At 34.4% G+C, this 18,368-nt stretch overlaps 1 protein-coding gene and 1 pseudogene across 23 annotated transcripts in view; both read right to left on the bottom strand.

Annotated features, from left to right (window-relative positions):
* Positions 1-18,368, bottom strand: part of STAU2 (staufen double-stranded RNA binding protein 2) — a 319,639-nt gene that overhangs the window by 281,665 nt on the left and 19,606 nt on the right. For 15 of the 23 annotated variants that reach the window (XM_028500351.2, XM_028500354.2, XM_028500353.2 and 12 more), the window contains 2 exons: positions 10,952-11,081; positions 6,448-6,593 (listed from right to left, as the gene is read on the bottom strand). The exons of 5 other annotated variants lie outside the window; for them this stretch is intronic. In XM_028500351.2, the coding sequence (XP_028356152.1) occupies positions 6,448-6,593; positions 10,952-10,991 (186 nt within the window). In that variant the 5' untranslated portion in view covers positions 10,992-11,081. The remainder of the gene's footprint in view (positions 1-6,447; positions 6,594-10,951; positions 11,082-18,368) is intronic. 3 more of the 23 variants (XM_028500358.2, XM_024127090.3, XM_028500356.2) reach the window with 2 other exon arrangements.
* On the bottom strand, positions 16,399-16,491 carry LOC112065852 (uncharacterized; annotated as a pseudogene).

Below are 18,368 nucleotides of genomic sequence, written 5' to 3'. Positions count from 1 at the left end.
CTGCGCGCCCGGAGCCTGTGCTCCGCAAAGGGAGAGGCCACAACAGTGAGAGGCCCGCGTACCGCCAAAAAAAAAAAAAAAAAAAAAAAAAAACTCCCAGCAAAAAATAATAATAATTATAAAAAAATAAAGAAGAATTTCCTCAATCTGATTAAAGGCATCTACAGAAAGCTACATCTAACGTCAAAATTAATGAAGAAAAACTGAATGACTGCCCATAAAGTCAAGTTAGAGATATCTGACCTCACTACTTTTATTCAACATTGCACTGTAAGTTCTAGCCAATGCAATTAGGCAAGAGAAATAAAGAAAAGACATTCAGATTGGAAAGTAAGATTTAAAATTGTCTTTATTTACAAATAGCTTGTGGGACACCGACCAGAATCTTAAAAAAAAAAAGAGAGAGAAAAAGGCTATGAGAACTAATAAGTGAGTTTAGCAAGACTGCAAGATGCTAGATCAATATAGAAAAATCAGTGTATTTTTTAAGAAGACTCACAGATACAGAAAACAAACTAGTGGTTACCAGTAGGGAGTGGGGGAGGGGTAGTGTAAGGATGGAGGAGTGGAAGGTACAAACTACTGGGTGTAAGATAGGCTCAAGGATGTATTGTACAACATGGGGAATATAGCCAATATTTTGTAATAACTGTAAATGGAAAGTAACCTTTAAAATTGTATTAAAAAGTTTTAGAAGAAAAATTTTAATGTAATATAAAAGTAATCTGATATATTTCTCTCTCTTCTAAATTCTTAGGCACTGTGCAGATTCACTATATTAGAGAGGCAGTTATTTTTAGCACTATTTCACAGTAACAAATAAAGTTAGCCTACAATGGAAAAAGTAGGATTTTTTTTTTTTTTTTTTTTTTTTTTTTTTGCGCTGCGGCATGTGGGATCATCCCGGACTGGGGCACGAACCCATGTCCCCTGCATCGGCAGGAGGACTCAACCACTGCGCCGCCAGGGAAGCCCAATAGGAATTTTCTGATTTCTGTATTTGCACTTTTATTCTACATACTCATATGTGTATACTTATACACAAATGTTATACATATATTTCAATGCTTTAATATGTATAAAATAAAATATATAAAACAGAAAAATATCAGTGTATTTTTATACACTAGCAATGCTTAATAAGAATTATAAATTGAAATTTGAAAAACAATACCACTTAAAATAGCATCAAAAATATGAACTAGAGATAAGCCTAAAGATGAGAAATACCTGTCCATTGAAGACTACAAAATATTGTTGACAGAAATTAAAGAATATCTAAATAAATAAGAGATACTGTGTTCACAGGTTGGAAGACTCAGTTTTTCTAACATGTTAATTTCCCCCAAATTGAGCTATAAATTAATTGCAATTCTATTCAAAATCCCAGCAAGGTGTTTTATAGAATGGACAAGCTGACTTTTTTTTTTTTTTTTTTTGGGGGGTACGCAGACCTCTCACCACCGTGGCCCCTCCCGTTGCGGAGCACAGCCTCCGGACGCACAGGCTCAGCGGCCATGGCTCACAGGCCCAGCTGCTCCACGGCACGCGGGATCCTCCCGGACCGGGGCACAAACGCGCGTCCCCCGCATCGGCAGGAGGACTCCCAACCACTGAGCCACCAGGGAAGCCCAGGACAAGCTGACTTTAAAATACATATGAAAATGCAAAGGATGTTGAATAGCCAAAACAACTCTGAAAATGAAGAACAAAATTAGAGGGCTGGTACTACCAGATTATAAAGCTACAGTAATCAAAACAGCATAGTATTTGCATAAAGATAGGAAAATAGACCAACGGAACAGAACAGAGTCCAGAAATAAACAAACATATATATGGACAGCTGATTTTTGACAAAGGTGCCAAGGCAATGCAGTAAGGAAAGGAAAATCTCTTCAACAACTGGACATCCATATGCAAAAATATATACATATATCTTGTTCCATAACTCATCATATACAAAAATTAACTCAAACTGGCCATTAGACCTAAATATAAGACCCAAATGTAAAAACTTAAACTATATAACATCCAGAAGAAAGCACAGAAGAAAATCTTATGACATTTATTGGGGCAAAGATTTCTTAGATATAATACCAAAAGCAAAATCTGTAAGAGAACAAATGGATAAACTGGAGTTCATCAAAATTAACAATTACTGCTCTTCAAAAGACAATGTTAAAAAAAGATAAGCCACAAAGAAGCAGAAATAATTGCAAAGCACATATCTAATAAAGGACCTGAATCCAGAGTATACAAAGAGAGGCATCGCAGAAAACAGCAGAGTAGAAAGCTCCAGTGAGGAACAGTGTCTGTCATATTATAACTACTCAATAGACATTTTACCAAGGATTTTTTAATCCTATATACAACTAACATGCAATGAGACAATTATCTGGGTATCTCCATCATCAACATAATTGCTGAAAATTTACAAATCATCATTCCATTATACTACACTAGAATAGGTATCATAGTTCTCAAATTACAGATGAGAAAGCTGAGATTCTAAATTAGTTGTTCAAGGCCACACAAGCTGGATAATGCAGGGCAAAGATCACGCTTGGGAAATCTAGCAAGAATTAAAAAAAAAAAAAAAAAAAGACCACTTCGCTTCAAGGGCACTGGGTAATACTGCCTCCCTCAGTGATATCTATTCCAAAGTAAACCTTCTCAAAGTGTCAGTACAAGAGCAGCTTTCTTACCACTTAGCCATGCACATACACAACTCATCAAAATAGGGAAATAAAGTAAAAAAAGAAAATACCACTTTATGTTATTCATGGCTCTCTTCCTTATACTCTATATTATAACAGCCTTCTGAGATTTGAGAAAATCAAAACAATTCATAGGAAAAATAAAGAACTGGATTTAGGTACTTAAGAGATACAGCAATGTCACAGTAACTCACGTTAATATAAGGTGTAACAAATTACTTCAGAGTTCAATTAAAAAGTGAGTATAGGGCTTCCCTGGTGGCACAGCGGTTGAGAGTCCACCTGCCGATGCAGGGGACACAGGTTCGTGCCCCGGTCCGGGAAGATCCTACATGCCGCTGAGCGGCTGGGCCCGTGAGCCATGGCCGCTGAGCCTGCATGTCCGGAGCCTGTGCTCCACAACGGAGGCCACAACAGTGAGAGGCCCGCGTACCGCAAAAAAAAAAAAAAAAAAAAAAAAGTGAGTGTAAAAACAAAAGGGGACAAGGCAAACATTAAAATATTTTTTATTTAGGGTTTCCCTGGTAACGCAGTGGATAAGAATCTGCCTGCCAATGCAGGGGACACAGGTTCGATCCCTGGTCCGGGAAGATCCCACATGCCACGGAGCAACTAAGCCCATGCACCACAAATACTGAGCCTGCGCTCTAGAGCCCGCGAGCCACAACTACTGAAGCTCACGTGCCACAATTACTGAAGCCCGCATGCCTAGACCCGGTGCTCCGCAACAAGAGAAGCCACAGCAATGAGAAGCCCGAGCACCACAACGAAGAGTAGCCCCCGCTCGCCGCAACTAGAGAAAGCCCGCGCACAGCAATGAAGACCCTACACAAAGATTAAAAAATACTTTTTAAAATATATATATTTTTTATTTAATAGTCACACATTAAAAGTTCTACAAGTTGTTCACATTCTGTAAGACTCAATGGAGGAAAGAGGAAAGCATGCAGATAGATCACTACCTCCCATGAAGTATGTATAAGAAGACAATTCTATACCACCCTGAAGACATTAATCTCTATCCTGTGTTTCTCAACTCTGGATGCACATCTGGGTCATTTGAGAGCTTTAAAAAAATCCTGATGTCTAGGTCTCATCCAAGACCAATTAAATTAGAATTTCTGGGAGTGAGACTCAGGCATAAGTATTTTTTAAAGCTCCCTTGGTGATTCCAATGAATAGCCAAGGCTGAAAACCACTACTATAAGTGTGTGTATGTGTGTGTCTGTGTGTGTGTATAAAATATATATGCATATATATGGAAATTGCCATATAACTGGTTAATGTCCCAAGAAAATTAATGAGTTGGGCCTAGGTTTAAATTTTTCATGCCAGAGATAATCATTTATTTCATTAAAATACAGTTTATATCTCACTTAAAACCACTGGTAGACATGCATAAATGCAAAGGACTTTGCTTTCCACAAAAAGGATCCAGACCTAGCCAATTAATATTAACAATAATTATTAATTAATATTACTTAGACTCATAAATACTATCTTTCATTCAAGAATATGCTAATTATTCTAGTACTCACTCTTTAAAAATGAGCAACAGGCTAAATGGTGCAGTCTACGACCAAAGCACCAGAGCAGTAGGTGTAGGTTGGCCAAGGGATCTCTAGATCTCCTTAAAACCCAAGGGAATCTGGGACTGTCTAGAAAAAAGAATGTGGACCACAACAAACCTGGTCCATTAGAAGGGGAATTGAATGACACAGAAGAAAGTTAAGGGAGGGGAGGGGAGAGAAAGCTGGAGGAATGACCTTGAATAGGTGAGAAGGGCTGCGATTTAGCACAGAAATACAGGGGTTGGCCTCTACAGGTTGTTCATCCGTAACTCAGAGGGAAGGCAGAGTTGGGATTTGGGTTGGGATTTTGCTAAGCATGTACTAACCAAGGGGGGAAGAGAGTTGAGGGTACATACAAAGCATATGGAATTTAAGCTAGATAGAGAAACATGTGAGGACTGAGGGAAGTAAGAAACAGTAAAAAGGTGGTGGAATCAACGGATTTGTGGAGTGGAAGGACTACTAAAGGGATGAAGTAGGTGTCAGAGACGAATGAATGCTTGAGATTATTATTACAGAGGGTCTTGCAGTTATTGGTAATGAAAAAATCAAGAATGTGATCACAGGAATGAGTGTCTGAAGCAGAGTGGAAGACAACATAACTGGAGACATGCAAGAAACTGAAACCTCAGCATGCTGGAGCAACCATCATTTAGACAATGATATCATCAAAAACTAAAACAGGATGAGTACTGTAGAGAGTGAAAGTGAGCCGTGAGAAATGTGATGGAATCACCCAGAGGTCAGCAAATGACTACTGTGATGTTACATTGGGGGTTAGTCTATTAACATGAAATTCAAACCTGGGGGTCTATCTCAAGGAAGAATACCTGGAATTGGCCATGAGAAGCATGGAGGACGCATACTAGAGGAACCATGAACTGTAGAAGAATAAAATATTTCTTACCCTAAATAAGCTCATTCTCATACAATAATAATGACCAACAAATATCATGGTACCACAGCACAGTAACGACTACAACTAAGAAAGTCGGAACCTGCTGGAGGCCCAGCGGAAGGAGCAGAGAAGTTTCTCAAAGGTTTGAAAGATGTGAGATGTGTGTTCAAACCTGACAGATGTGAAAAAACATGAGACGTTATAAGAAATGAAAACAGTTCAACATGATTAAGGGCAGAAAGAATGAGTAAGAAATAGATATGATTAACGGGAATGGAAGAGGATCAGGATATAAGACTAGACAGGTAGACCAAGGCCACTACCTTTTTCTCTGAACAAAAAATATTATGAACAAATTAAAGTGCTGCCCAGAAATCCTTCATAAAAGCCTCTAATATGGAATAAAATTGATGGATTTCAGTTTCATCTTATTTTCCTTACTTTGAAGGAGATGCTAGAAAACAAATAATCCTGTGCTTTATGAAGATTAACCAACTTTTTAGAGAATCAATTGCTTCCACACTGTATACAAAAATTTATAATCATTATCATAATCTCCAATATCCAAGATTAAAAATGTGCCAAGGAAATTTGTGCACAACTGAGTTTTTAAAAACAGATTAGTAGAGCTCAAACATAAACGCATCAGTCATAGATTTCTTTGCAACATGTATACGTAAAAACATATATGTATGAGGCTATATAAAAATATAAATCAATTTTCCATTTAAAAGAATATTATAACTGAATACATAGATAACAACAAAACTGGTATACACAAATTTTATAAATGGTAAATCTCAGAATTAAAAATCATATTGGAAAAGACATCTCACTAAGTAACTGTTGTTATATTTTACTCTGTATCCGTTTTTCTGTTAGCAGTTACTATCTAATGGAAAAAGCACAGTACTTGGGAGCCACAGAATACATGTTCAAGAGCTGGCACTGGCACTCATGAACTATAAAGCAAGTTACTTAACTTTTCCGTGCCTGAGTTTCTTAAAAGGAAATCAAAAATCCGTATCTCATGTGGTTTCATTAAGGTTTTTATGAAGTACTGTCTCTGAAAGAGCTCTGTAAAGCATAATGAGCTATAAAATTGTTTAGTTACAGACTGCAAAATATTTTAAATAGAGAACTAAGAGCCTTTACTCCATCCACTACCCCCTCCCCCCGAAAAAAGCACAATTAAAACCTGAGATGATAAATCTGATAGACTTTGATAAGCATGTCTCACCACCTCTCTTCAAAACCTTACCTTCGAATGAGCAGGCCCTCTTTCTTTCAGAAGTTTATACTGGGGTTGGACTCTATTGAAACGGGCTAACTCATTTACCAGACACATTGGAGTTTTCTCTTTGGGGTTTGCCATTTTATCTTGGAGAGAAGCTGTAAATAAAAAGGCTGTAAAGTTTTTGTGAAGAATGACTTTACAAAATGGAAGAAAAACTAGTTTTGAATTTTTTTGATTGAAATCAGATTGTATATTTGGATTAAATTATTTTCATGAATTTTATACAAAAATTTCAAATCACCTAAAGTCTTCCATTACATGCAACAGAAATATGTATCACATTTTAAACAATAAATTAAAGTAACTTTTTTTCCTAAGTACCTAAATTGCTCTCTATACATATATATGATAACAGCATGCTTAAAGATTTAAAACAATATAAGATTATAATAATTTTTTATTGATCCTGTAACTTTCCTTTCCTCTCAAGAAATTTTAGCATAAACACATAATTCTTATTCTTATTGCTATAAAACTAAATTTTATCTGCTTTTTCATCATTTGATCTTTCTTTTTTTCCTTCTCATTCTGAAGCAACATATTAATTGAAAAAGCTCTAGACTCGGGAATCAAGTCCTAAGTTTAATTACTAGCTCTCCCAACTACTGTTTTTTAGTAACTTTTCTTTTTGTTTTTTTAATGAAACTTTGAAAAGAAGTAGAAAGAATTTAACAAATAACCATGCCCTTATCACCCAGAACTGAAATTAACACTTTCTATGTTTGCTTTGTCTTACTTTAAAAAAAAAAAAAGAAAAAACAGTATTACATTCCAGTTAAGTTCCCTTTACCTTTTCCAGAAACTACAGCTGTGAGAATTTAAAATATATCCCTCCAGGATATTCTAAAATACATTTATATGAATGAATGCATATCCATGAAAAAATACACAGTATTGATATATGTAGTTTTAGAGTTCACATAAATAGTAATATAATAAACATAACATTTTCACAATTTTCTTCACTCTTCATTATGTTTTGGAGAGTTAACTTACATAGATCCAGTGCATTACTTTTAACTGCTGTATAATTTCCATCACAATATTTTATCATAAATTTTTAAGTCTTCTCCCTACCGAGAGCAGACATTTAGGTTGTTTCCAATTCTTCACTCTTACAAATTAAAACACGCTAGCAAACAGCACTCAGAAGGACTGTACCAAATTATCTTCCCCTGGCAGCATGAGAATTACTATTTCCCTTCAACCTTGAAAACATGCAGTATAGTAAGATATTTTTATCTCTGACAATCTGATGTTTGACAAAACTTTGTTTCTGATTATTTGGATTTCCTCTTCTGGGAACTGCTTCTGTCCTTTTTTCTATTGATTATTTTATGCATAATGTCAATCTTTTATGGTCTGGGCCTTTTCTGCCTCAAGAAATCCTTCCCTAACCTGAAATGTCTTAATAATTTTTACTTAAATTTACTAAGCCTACTATTCTTTATCTATAAAATAAGGGTAATAATCTATCCTACTTAACTAACTCACAGATTGTTATAAGGTTAAGATTTTTAAATGCATGGTACTTTAAATTCTACCACAATTATTATTACAGCTTCAGAATTATTTTCCTAACACTACAGTATTTTATCCTATATTTTTCCTTCATCTCATTTACAGACATATTTAACTGCTTTTTAGTTTTTCTTTCATCTCCCATTAATCAATATTAAAAAACACTTTAAAACCCAAGCATAAAACATGCAAATGGATTACCTCCTGCTCAATTAAACTGTAGTCACAATATATAGGAAATACATTAAATAAATGGAAATAGCTAATTTTAGGAACTTCATCTATAAACTTTCTATGGCAAGGTTTAATGTAGAAAATAGTATTCTTTTTAATACTTTTAATTAATTTTTTAATACCCTCTACAGGACTAATAATTTGGTACAATAACTTGATCACAATCATTATGATTAAGAAATTATTTTATAACAATACTACACAAATACCTAATAAGGCATAAGTGTAAAAAAAAAAATCTAAGCAATCAGCTGTAGGACCAATACAGCTGACAGCTAATTCTACAATTAAACCATTCTAAGTGGCTTACAAACCAGAAATAAATAAACAAACCTAGTAATTATTACTTTTTGGAACAGCACAAAAAAGGCAAAGAATATTAGTCAAGAGAGGTTGAAGAAATCTGCATTTTACTTATTCCATTGTATATCATTCAAATAAACATTTTATAAACTGTACCAGAAAGTCAGTCATTACATAAAATACAAGGTGACCTGGTACTATAATCAATTTTGGTCCTTGCATACCATGGCATTAAATACTCAAGTACAGTAGACAACACAGATACCTGAAATCAAAAAGCGAAAGAAGAATGAAAATGAGAAAATACTGAAGGCTAGTAAAAATGAGTCAATTTTGCATAACACTAAAATACCATTTATACTGCTACTATAACAATTTTCATAGCTTAGTAATGCTGCATATTCATCTATTATGATGGAAAAAATATTAGGAGCATAGCAAGAATAATGTGACAAATTTACAGTATAAAAATTAATAGCCTAGGATTTAAATATGTTTAAATGTGATTAAAATGATAAGTTTACAGCTCTGTAAACTTGGTAAGAAAATCTGATCTAAGTTCTTTAAAGGAAATTGCTAATAACATGGTATGAAACTTATATTCCATTAATTCTAACTTACTGCTTCATAAAAATAACATGAATCCAATAATGAACTCATGGAATCCATTAATGAAATCCCACAATGGATTTAATGTGTGATTTAAGTTTTGGTGTGAAAGGTGTGCAAAATACATGTAAGATCTCACTTTGATAAAACTTTATAACTAAAACCCAAACATTTAAAGTTGGTAAATTTAAGAATAATTAGTTCTAGTTCGTATGTTTTATTTTACAAAATGATTAAAATTTTATTTTCCATAGTTGTTCCTCAATCCAATCTGAAATCTTATTAACTACTTGACAGAGATCAATGGTAGAGCAGTAATATCAAAATTAAACCAAAATTTTGACAAAATATCTACAAAATTATAAAACAAATTGGTCTATAAAAATTGGGATCTATCAACTTAATTTATATATTACTTTTTAGAAAAGTCAACAAGCACAAAAAGTGAGAAATATGTACACTGTTGCATAAGTATACATTTTCAAGAGACTTAAGAATGTGCTCAATGAAGCTATTTTGAAACAGACTTCAAGTCAATTTGGTGGCTGGAATAGTAGATACCCACTTAGAAGTAAATAAAATTAATGATAATGAATTTCACAATTCTAAAACTTTCCTTTTGAGAGAACAAATGCCATCTATTTAAGAGCCTGATTTGGATATCTCTGCCACTGATTGATATCTACGTAACCTTGAGAAAGTACTTAAATCTCACTTTCCTGGACAGTAAAACAGAAATAATAGTTGTTTTTATATTAGTGGATTATGGTATTGGTTGAATGAAATGATGTAAGATACAATAAGAATGCATTATTATTTTGCTTATAAGTAATCTGTTAAAGCACACTATCATCAAATATGCATAGTGATATGATTTTATAAACTTTTTTCATGGCTTCCTAAGCTAAAATATTCTGAGTTAAAATGTTCGTTAGGATAAGTTGATTTTATTCATACAAATATACTTCTTTAATATTCTAGAAAAAGCATGTATTTGTTATTATTTTTTCCACTGACTTACTATAACATACTAAGTTTGTTTCCACTGAAAAATCCCCAAGTGTGATATAAATTACATTTAAAATTTCTCATATTTTTGTTAGGGAATATTCTACCTTTATTGATATAAAATTTGTTTACATGTAACTCTCCATAACTTTGATAAGTAACATTGGTAAAATAGCTATTCATAATAACAGGATCTGCACACTCAGCAAAACAGAGACATAACTCTTTTGAGATAGACTGTTTTTATATCTTTATAAAATGTCCGGGACTCTGTGGGACTTGAATCTTCAAAATATACCAAGATAATACAGTTCACAGTTTTCAATTAACAGGCAAAAGCCCTGTTCCAAAGGAGCTCAGAGTCTGGTAGAAAAACAGACACATACAAGAAACAAATACACTAAACTACAACATGAAAAGTTCTATAATAAGGCTGTTAGAAGGGACTCCTTAGGTGAACGGGGTGTTGAAAGGTAGGTTTCAAGAGGTGCTGATTAGATTAGTTAAGGAAAGTAGGCATTCACCAAGTTAGCAAGAAAGGAAGAGAGAAAGACAGTCCAGGCTTTTCCAGAGCACACATGCAGGAGAAAGCACAATAAACACATCACATTCTGGCAAATGCAAGTAGATCATTAGCAGACTATAAATGCAGAATAGGATATAGCAGAAAAAACTGTGTGACCAGAATCCACCAAAATACCAAGTTTCCTAAGCCAGAACTTGGAGTAGCAACATTTTTAAGGTAGTTAAATCACGGCCAGAGCTGTTGCTAGTAAATCATAGTCTACCTCACCTGCCAAGGCAAGTCTCTCCACAGAAGAATCCGTTTCCATCCCTGGTCCCAGAAAATGACTTGGACACAGTTTCTATGTCTCTTTGCTGGCTCCCCTTTCCCTATTCCCTGCTATTGGAAGGGACTCTTCCTAATTCCCAAGTAAAATAAAAAGAAAGAAAACACAGTCAAAAAGCAAGGAATTTACCTTCCACAGGTTCTTGCCTTCTAGCAGAAATATAACTGTCTGTCCATAACTGTAACTAAAACAAACCTTATAACTTCAAATTAGACCATAACCTAAGGTGGTCCAAGCAAAATCACCACCCAAGGATCAAACTGCTCTATTATAATTGTCTGTTAATTGTCTGTCCTATCTCATATAGATACAAAAAATAAATTCCAAAAGTATTAAAATGCAGAATATAAAAATATGACAAAAGCACAAGAAAACTTGGCTAAATATTTGTCATAATCCTGTAACATAGAAGGCTTTGCTAAATACGAAACCTAAAAGACATAATGGGATAAACTGACAGATTTAACAACACAAAAAATGTAAAACTCTATAGAGCAGAACACACCATGAATGACACTAAAAAACAGTCAACAAACTAGGGAAGAAATATTTGTAACATGTGAAGAAAAACTGAAGAGGATAAAAATAAAATCCATAAAATATGAAGATGACATAAATCAATTTTTTAAAAAAATCCAAAAGAAAAAAATGCACAATCAATTCATATAATATATTGAGTAAACACATCTGTTCAAAAAGCTAGTGTTGGGCTTCCCTGGTGGCGCAGTGGTTGCGCGTCCGCCTGCCGATGCAGGGGAACCTGCGCGTCCGGAGCCTGTGCTCCGCAACGGGAGAGGCCACAGCAGAGGGAGGCCCGCATACCACAAAAAAAAAAAAAAAAAAAAGCTAGTGTTTAAAGAAATAAAAATTTGAATTCCAATGAGATATAATTTACCCCATTAGACTGATAAAATGAAAAAAAAATCATATAAGTACTGACAAGGATGTGTGAAAATGGGTGCAAATTCTATTGATACAAACATAAATAAGTACAAATTTTTTGGCGGGCAATCTGGGAATATTGATTGAAGTTTTTCAATTGCATCTATCTTTAAAACAGAAATTGTACGTCTAGGTAATTCATACTGCAGGAAGACTCGCATAAGATACACAATGACAACCTACATAGCAAGACTGTAATTGCAAGAGCTATAAACAACCTAAATATTTATCCATCAATAATTGACTGGCTACCTAAGCTACGATGGACTATGCAGCTTTGAAAAAAGAATGATGTAGTGACACAGGAAAACATTACAAAATGTTGAATGAGAAAAGCTGTAACAGCTCATTGTCTAACCTTATTTTTATTTTCTTTAAATCAAACACGTGCATGTATTAAAGAAGCGGGAATGGCAGCAGGGGGGTGCTCACTTTCTGCTTTGAAGTACTGTGTTGTTTTACCTTTTTGTTTTTACTTTTTTTGAATATGCATAACTTTTATACCTAAAAAATTATTCTACAAAGCCATACCAAATGTTGGAAACAGATTACAGTGTTAAGTCTTAGACTCTTAATTACTGTTGTCCTTTCTAAAGTATGTACCAAGGTTCTGACAGAAAGAAGATGCCCAAAGACCTGATTCAAAGCAGACCATAGTGTCAAGCCTACAATCTCTGACTTTTCCAAGTGAAGCCACCTTGGGATTTAAACACTGCTAAAACATAGTATGGCCTTACCAACATTCGGTACGGTCAGTCTCCTTAACTCTAGCCATTCTAATAGGTGTGTAATGGTCAGTCTCCTTAACTCTAGCCATTCTAATAGGCGTGTAATGGTATCTCACTGTGGTTTTAATTAGCATTTCCCTCAAAACTAATAATGTTGAGCATCTTTTCATTTGTTTATATGTTATCTACATATATATATATATATATATATGAAGCACAGTGTCTATCTAAATATTTTTAATTAGGTCATTTCTTTTTCTTATTGTTTTATCTGAAGAGTTCTTTGTATATTCTAAATAAAAGTCATTAATCAGGAATATGCTTGGCAAAAATTTTTTCCCAGTATGTGGCATCCCTTTTCATTCTCTTACCAGAGTCTTTCAAAGAGCAGACTTTAATTTTAATAATGTCTAATGTATCAATTTGTTCAGTTATAGACTGTGCTTTTGGTGTTGTATCTAAGAAATCATTACCTACCTGAGGTCTCAAAGATTCTGTCCTGTGTTTTCTTCTAGAAGCTTTAGGTTGCAAAGTTAGGTCTCTGAACCATTTTGAATTAATTTTTCTACATGGTGCAAGGTATGGATTAAATTTCATTTTTTGTATATTGATATCCAATGTTCAAGCACTATTAGTGGAAAAGGCTATATTTTTCCCACTGTATTGCTTTTGTGGTTTAGTCAAAAATCAGTTATCTATAAGTAAGTATGTTTATTTCTGGACTACCTACTGTTTCATTGATCTGTCTGTCCATTTTTATGCAAATGCCATTTTTACCATAGCTTTATAAAAATTCTTGAAGTTAGGTAGTGTTAGCTCCCCAATACTGTTCTTTTTCAAAGTCGTTTTAGATATTCTAAGTTCTTGCAATTCCATGTGAAATTATTTTAGGCAAAAATGCCTTCAAGGATTAGAGTAGAATTCCCCTGAATTTACAGATTAATGTGGTGAAATTTTAACAAAGTTGAGCCTTCCAACCTGTGTACATGACATATAGTCAATTCTCATTACTGAGATGATGATATCTCAATGATAGCTATGTTTTTTAATGTTCCCGCAAACAGTAAACTATCCAATATTGAATCACTGCTTCTGAAGAAATAAAAGGTTAGGTTCCTGTAAGCCCCTGGTCATAACATTTTTGTTAGTCAATTAATAAATAACCCTGCTTTATGTGTGTTTCTGGCTAAAATCCCTTACTTAATATATATTTTTGTTAGTCAATTAATAAATAACCCTGCTTTATGTGTGTTTCTGGCTAAAATCCCTTACTTTATACTGTTGAATCACTAATATTGAACTCACAACTAACAGTAACTCCTGCCTGAATGAAGTTTATCTAAATATATACATCTTACCCCTAAGGCCTATCACAGCCTTGCTGTGCTTAGGCACACTACAAAGCACTTCAGCACTATGCTTGGGGGCCATTTTAAACAGCCAAATCACCAACAAAAAGCAGAAAAATGTGAAAAATGTGGCACTAAATAAACCGAGAAAAGGACAAAGGACGCTTGCTTATAGCAGGAGAACTGAAACAAGAAAGCAGAGTGTCACCTTATTCAGCCTCAGTTCAGATTGCGCACAAAGGGCAACTCGAATTTTTCACCACTCTGCAGGTGTCAGCAAATGATCACAAAAGCGTTGCAAGTATTATTTGGGGGTTACATATAAATTTTAGCGAATAGACCAATTCACAAATACAGAATACATGAATAATGAGGATCAAATGGATCTCTCAATTTACTTAGGTATCCTTTCATTTCAGCAGTATTTTATATTACTGAACATTTTCTTTTAACTTACTTTGTTGTATTTATCCATATATGTATTTCATATTTTTGATACTGTTGTAAATGGTTTTTTTTTTCAGATTGTTCCTTGCTAAGGTATAGAAATACAACCAATTTTTGCATATTGATCTTGTATCCTTCAATCTTACTATACTTATTCATTAGGTCTAGTAGAAGTCTATCAAATTTTCTACATAGAAAATCAGGTAATCTGTGAATTAGGACAGTTTTATTCCTTTCTTTGCAATGTGAATACCATTTATTTCCTTTTCTTGCCCTACTGCACTAGCTACAACCTCCAGGACAATGCTGAATAGGTCTGGTGAAAGTAGACATCTCTAACTTGTTTCTAATTTTAGAAAAAAAGTGTTCAATCTTTCCACCAATAAGTACAATATCAGCAAACAAAGTTTGTCATGGATGCCCATTTTCATACTGAGGAAGTTCATTTCTATTCCTGGTTTACTGAAGGCTTTTTTTTAAACCAGGAATGGTTACTGGATTAGTCAAATGATTTTTCTGCATCTATTGAAATGACTGTGTGCTTTTTACTGTTTACTTTGTTAATGTGGGGAATTATATATATTATTTGATTTTTTTGAATGTTAAACCAACCTTACATTCCTGGGATAAACCCCATGTGGTCATGATATAATATCCTTTTAATATTTTGTTGAATTTGATTTGCTAAAATTCTGTTTAGATTTTTTACATCTATGTTTGTGAGTAGTGTTGTTCTGTAGTTTCCTTGGAATGTCTTTGTCTGGTTCTGGTACCCCAGTAATGCTGACATCAAAATCTTTGGAAAACATTCCCTCTGCTTCAAATATTTTTGAAAAGTTTGTGTAGAATCGATATTATCTCTTCCTATAGTATTTAGTACAATTCACCAGTGAAACTATCTGAACCTGGAGTTTTCTTTGTGAGAACATTTTTTAAGTACAAATTTCAGTATCTTTAATACATATAGGGTTATTCAGATTATCTCTTATGTTCTTCTGCTTCCTTTGGGATCTGTTATTTTCTACATTATTAAGGTGGAAATTAAAGTCATTTATTTGAGACCTTTCTTCCTTTGTAGTATAGATATTCAGAGCTACAGATTTCCCACTAAGTACTGTTTTAGCAGCATCTTCTAATACATTGTGTTTCTGTTCTTACCCAATTTAAAATACTTTATAATTTCCCTTTTGATCTCTTCTTTTAATCACGAATTACTTATAAGCATACTATTTAATTTCCAAATATTGGGGATTTTCCAAGGATCTTTCTATTAATGATTTCTAATTTAACTGCACTGTGATCCGAGAAGATTCTTTGTATGAGTTGAATCCTTTTGAATTTACTGAGACTTGTTTTATGGCCCAGAATATATCTGTCTTGGTAAATGTTCTGTGTGAACTTGTGAACAAATGTGTATTCTGCTCTTCTTGAGTAAAGTGGACTGTAAATGCAGCCAGGTCAAGTTGACAGAGTTACTCAAGTTAACTACATATTTGTAATTTTTCTGTCCATTTGTTATATCAATTATTGACAGGGGTTACTGAAATCTATGACTATAATTGTGAATGTTTCCTTGAATTTCCATTAGTTTTTGCTTCATTTGTTTTGAGCTTAGGTACATAAATATTTAGCATTGGTATGTCCTCTTAATTAACTGATCTCTTTATTGTTATGAAATGATCTTATTTTTACCAGGTAATAAATATTCCTTGCTCTCAAATCTACTTTGATATTAATAAGTTTTATTAAAGAAACTCCAAGTTTCTTTCAACTAAGTTAGCATGTTATGTCTTTTTCATTATTTTATTTTTAACCTATTTGTGTTTATAGTTACTATTTCTTACAGGCAAATATATGGTTGGGTCTTGCTTTTTAATCCAATTTCAGCCTTTAAATTGGGACGTTTAGACTATTTACTTTTTAAAAAATATCAAACGCTACTCAAATTTATGTGTCATATTTGTACATCTTCTCTGTATCATTCCAGTTTTAATATAAGTGCTGCTGAAGCAACACTAGACTATCTACATTTAATGTGATTATACATATCATTAGGTTGGAGCCTATCATCCTGCTGTTTATTTTATATTTTTCCCATCTGGTCTTTGTTCCCTTGATCTTTTCATGATTTCTGCCGAATTATTTTGTATGTTCAATTCTATCTACTTTTTTTGGCTTATTAGTTATAACTTTCTGTTTTGCTCTTTTACTGGCTGCTTTAGAGTTTATTATATATACCTTTAGCTTATCATAGTCTACCTTTATATTATACCACCTAATCAAGGGCATCAGAATCTTTAATAACATCCTTCCCTTTCTCCCTCAACCTTCAAGCTACTGTTATTATGCATTGTACTTTTATGTAAAAGCCACACAATACCTTAAATTTTTGCTTTAAACAATAAATTACCTTTTAGAAAGATTAAACTAATAAAAAAAACATACATTTACCCAAGTAATTACCATTTCTGCTTTTTTGCATCTTTTTCATTTTCCTGCTCCCCCTGTTGTGACCTCTCCCGTTGCTGAGCCTGTGCTCCGGACGCGCAGGCCCAGCGGCCATGGCCCACGGGCCCAGCCGCTCCACGGCATGCGGTCTCCCTCAACCTTCAAGCTACTGTTATTATGCATTGTACTTTTATGTAAAAGCCACACAATACCTTAAATTTTTGCTTTAAACAATAAATTACCTTTTAGAAAGATTAAACTAATAAAAAAAACATACATTTACCCAAGTAATTACCATTTCTGCTTTTTTGCATCTTTTTCATTTTCCTGCTCCCCCTGTTGTGACCTCTCCCGTTGCTGAGCCTGTGCTCCGGACGCGCAGGCCCAGCGGCCATGGCCCACGGGCCCAGCCGCTCCGCGGCATGCGGAATCCTCCCGGACCGGGGCGCGAACCCGGTTCCCCTGCATCGGCAGGCGGACGCGCAACCACTGCGCCACCAGGGAAGCCCTTGAAGGACATTCTTTATAATTTTTCTTGTAGTGGGGGAGTGCTGAGTAAGGAATTTGCATAGACATTTCTCCAATAATGATATACAAACAGCTGACAAGCATATGAAAAAATATTAAAATCACTAGTATCAAAGAAATGCAAATGAAAACCGTAAGATACCACTTCATACCTATTAAGATGGCCATTACCAAAAAAAGAAAGGAAGGGAGGGAGGAAAAAAATAAGTATTAGTGAGGATGTGGGGAACTTGGAATCCTTGTTCATTATTAGTGGGAATGTGAAATCGTGTAGCCACTATGGAAAACAGTAATTAAACATAGAATTACCATAGGATCCAGCAATTTCACTCCTGGAAAAACAGACCCAGAATAACAGAAAGCAAGGACTTGAACAGATATATGCACTCCTATGTTCACTGCAGCATTATTCACAACAGCCAAAAGGTGGAAGCACCCCAAATGTCTACCAATGGATGAGTGAATAAACAAAATGTGGTATATATATAAAATGGAATATCATTCTGCCTTAAAAAGGATGTGACACGTGCTAAAACATGAATGAACTTCAAAGACATTATGCTAAGTAAAATAAGCCAGTCACAAAAGGACTTGTACAATTCCACTTATACAAGATATCGAGAGTAGTCAAACTCATAAAGACAGAAAGTAGAATGGTGGTTGACAGGCGCTGGTGGTATGGAGAATGGGGAGTCAGTGTTTTAATGGGTACAGAGTTTCAGTTTGGGAATATCAAGAAGTTCTGCAGATGGGTGTTGGTGACGGTGATGGTTATACAACACTGTTCAGCTACTTAGTGCCACCATACACTTACAAATGGTTAAAATGGGGGGACTTCTCTGGTGGCACAGTGCTTGGGAATCCGCCTGCCAACGCAGAGGACACGCGTTCCAGCCCTGGTCTGGGAAAATCTCACA

The sequence above is a fragment of the Physeter macrocephalus genome, chromosome 15, assembly GCF_002837175.3.
Source record: "Physeter macrocephalus isolate SW-GA chromosome 15, ASM283717v5, whole genome shotgun sequence".
Classification (NCBI taxonomy): domain Eukaryota; kingdom Metazoa; phylum Chordata; class Mammalia; order Artiodactyla; family Physeteridae; genus Physeter; species Physeter macrocephalus.
Note: the sequence above shows the minus strand (reverse complement) of the source record. Positions and strands in the feature narration are given on the sequence as shown.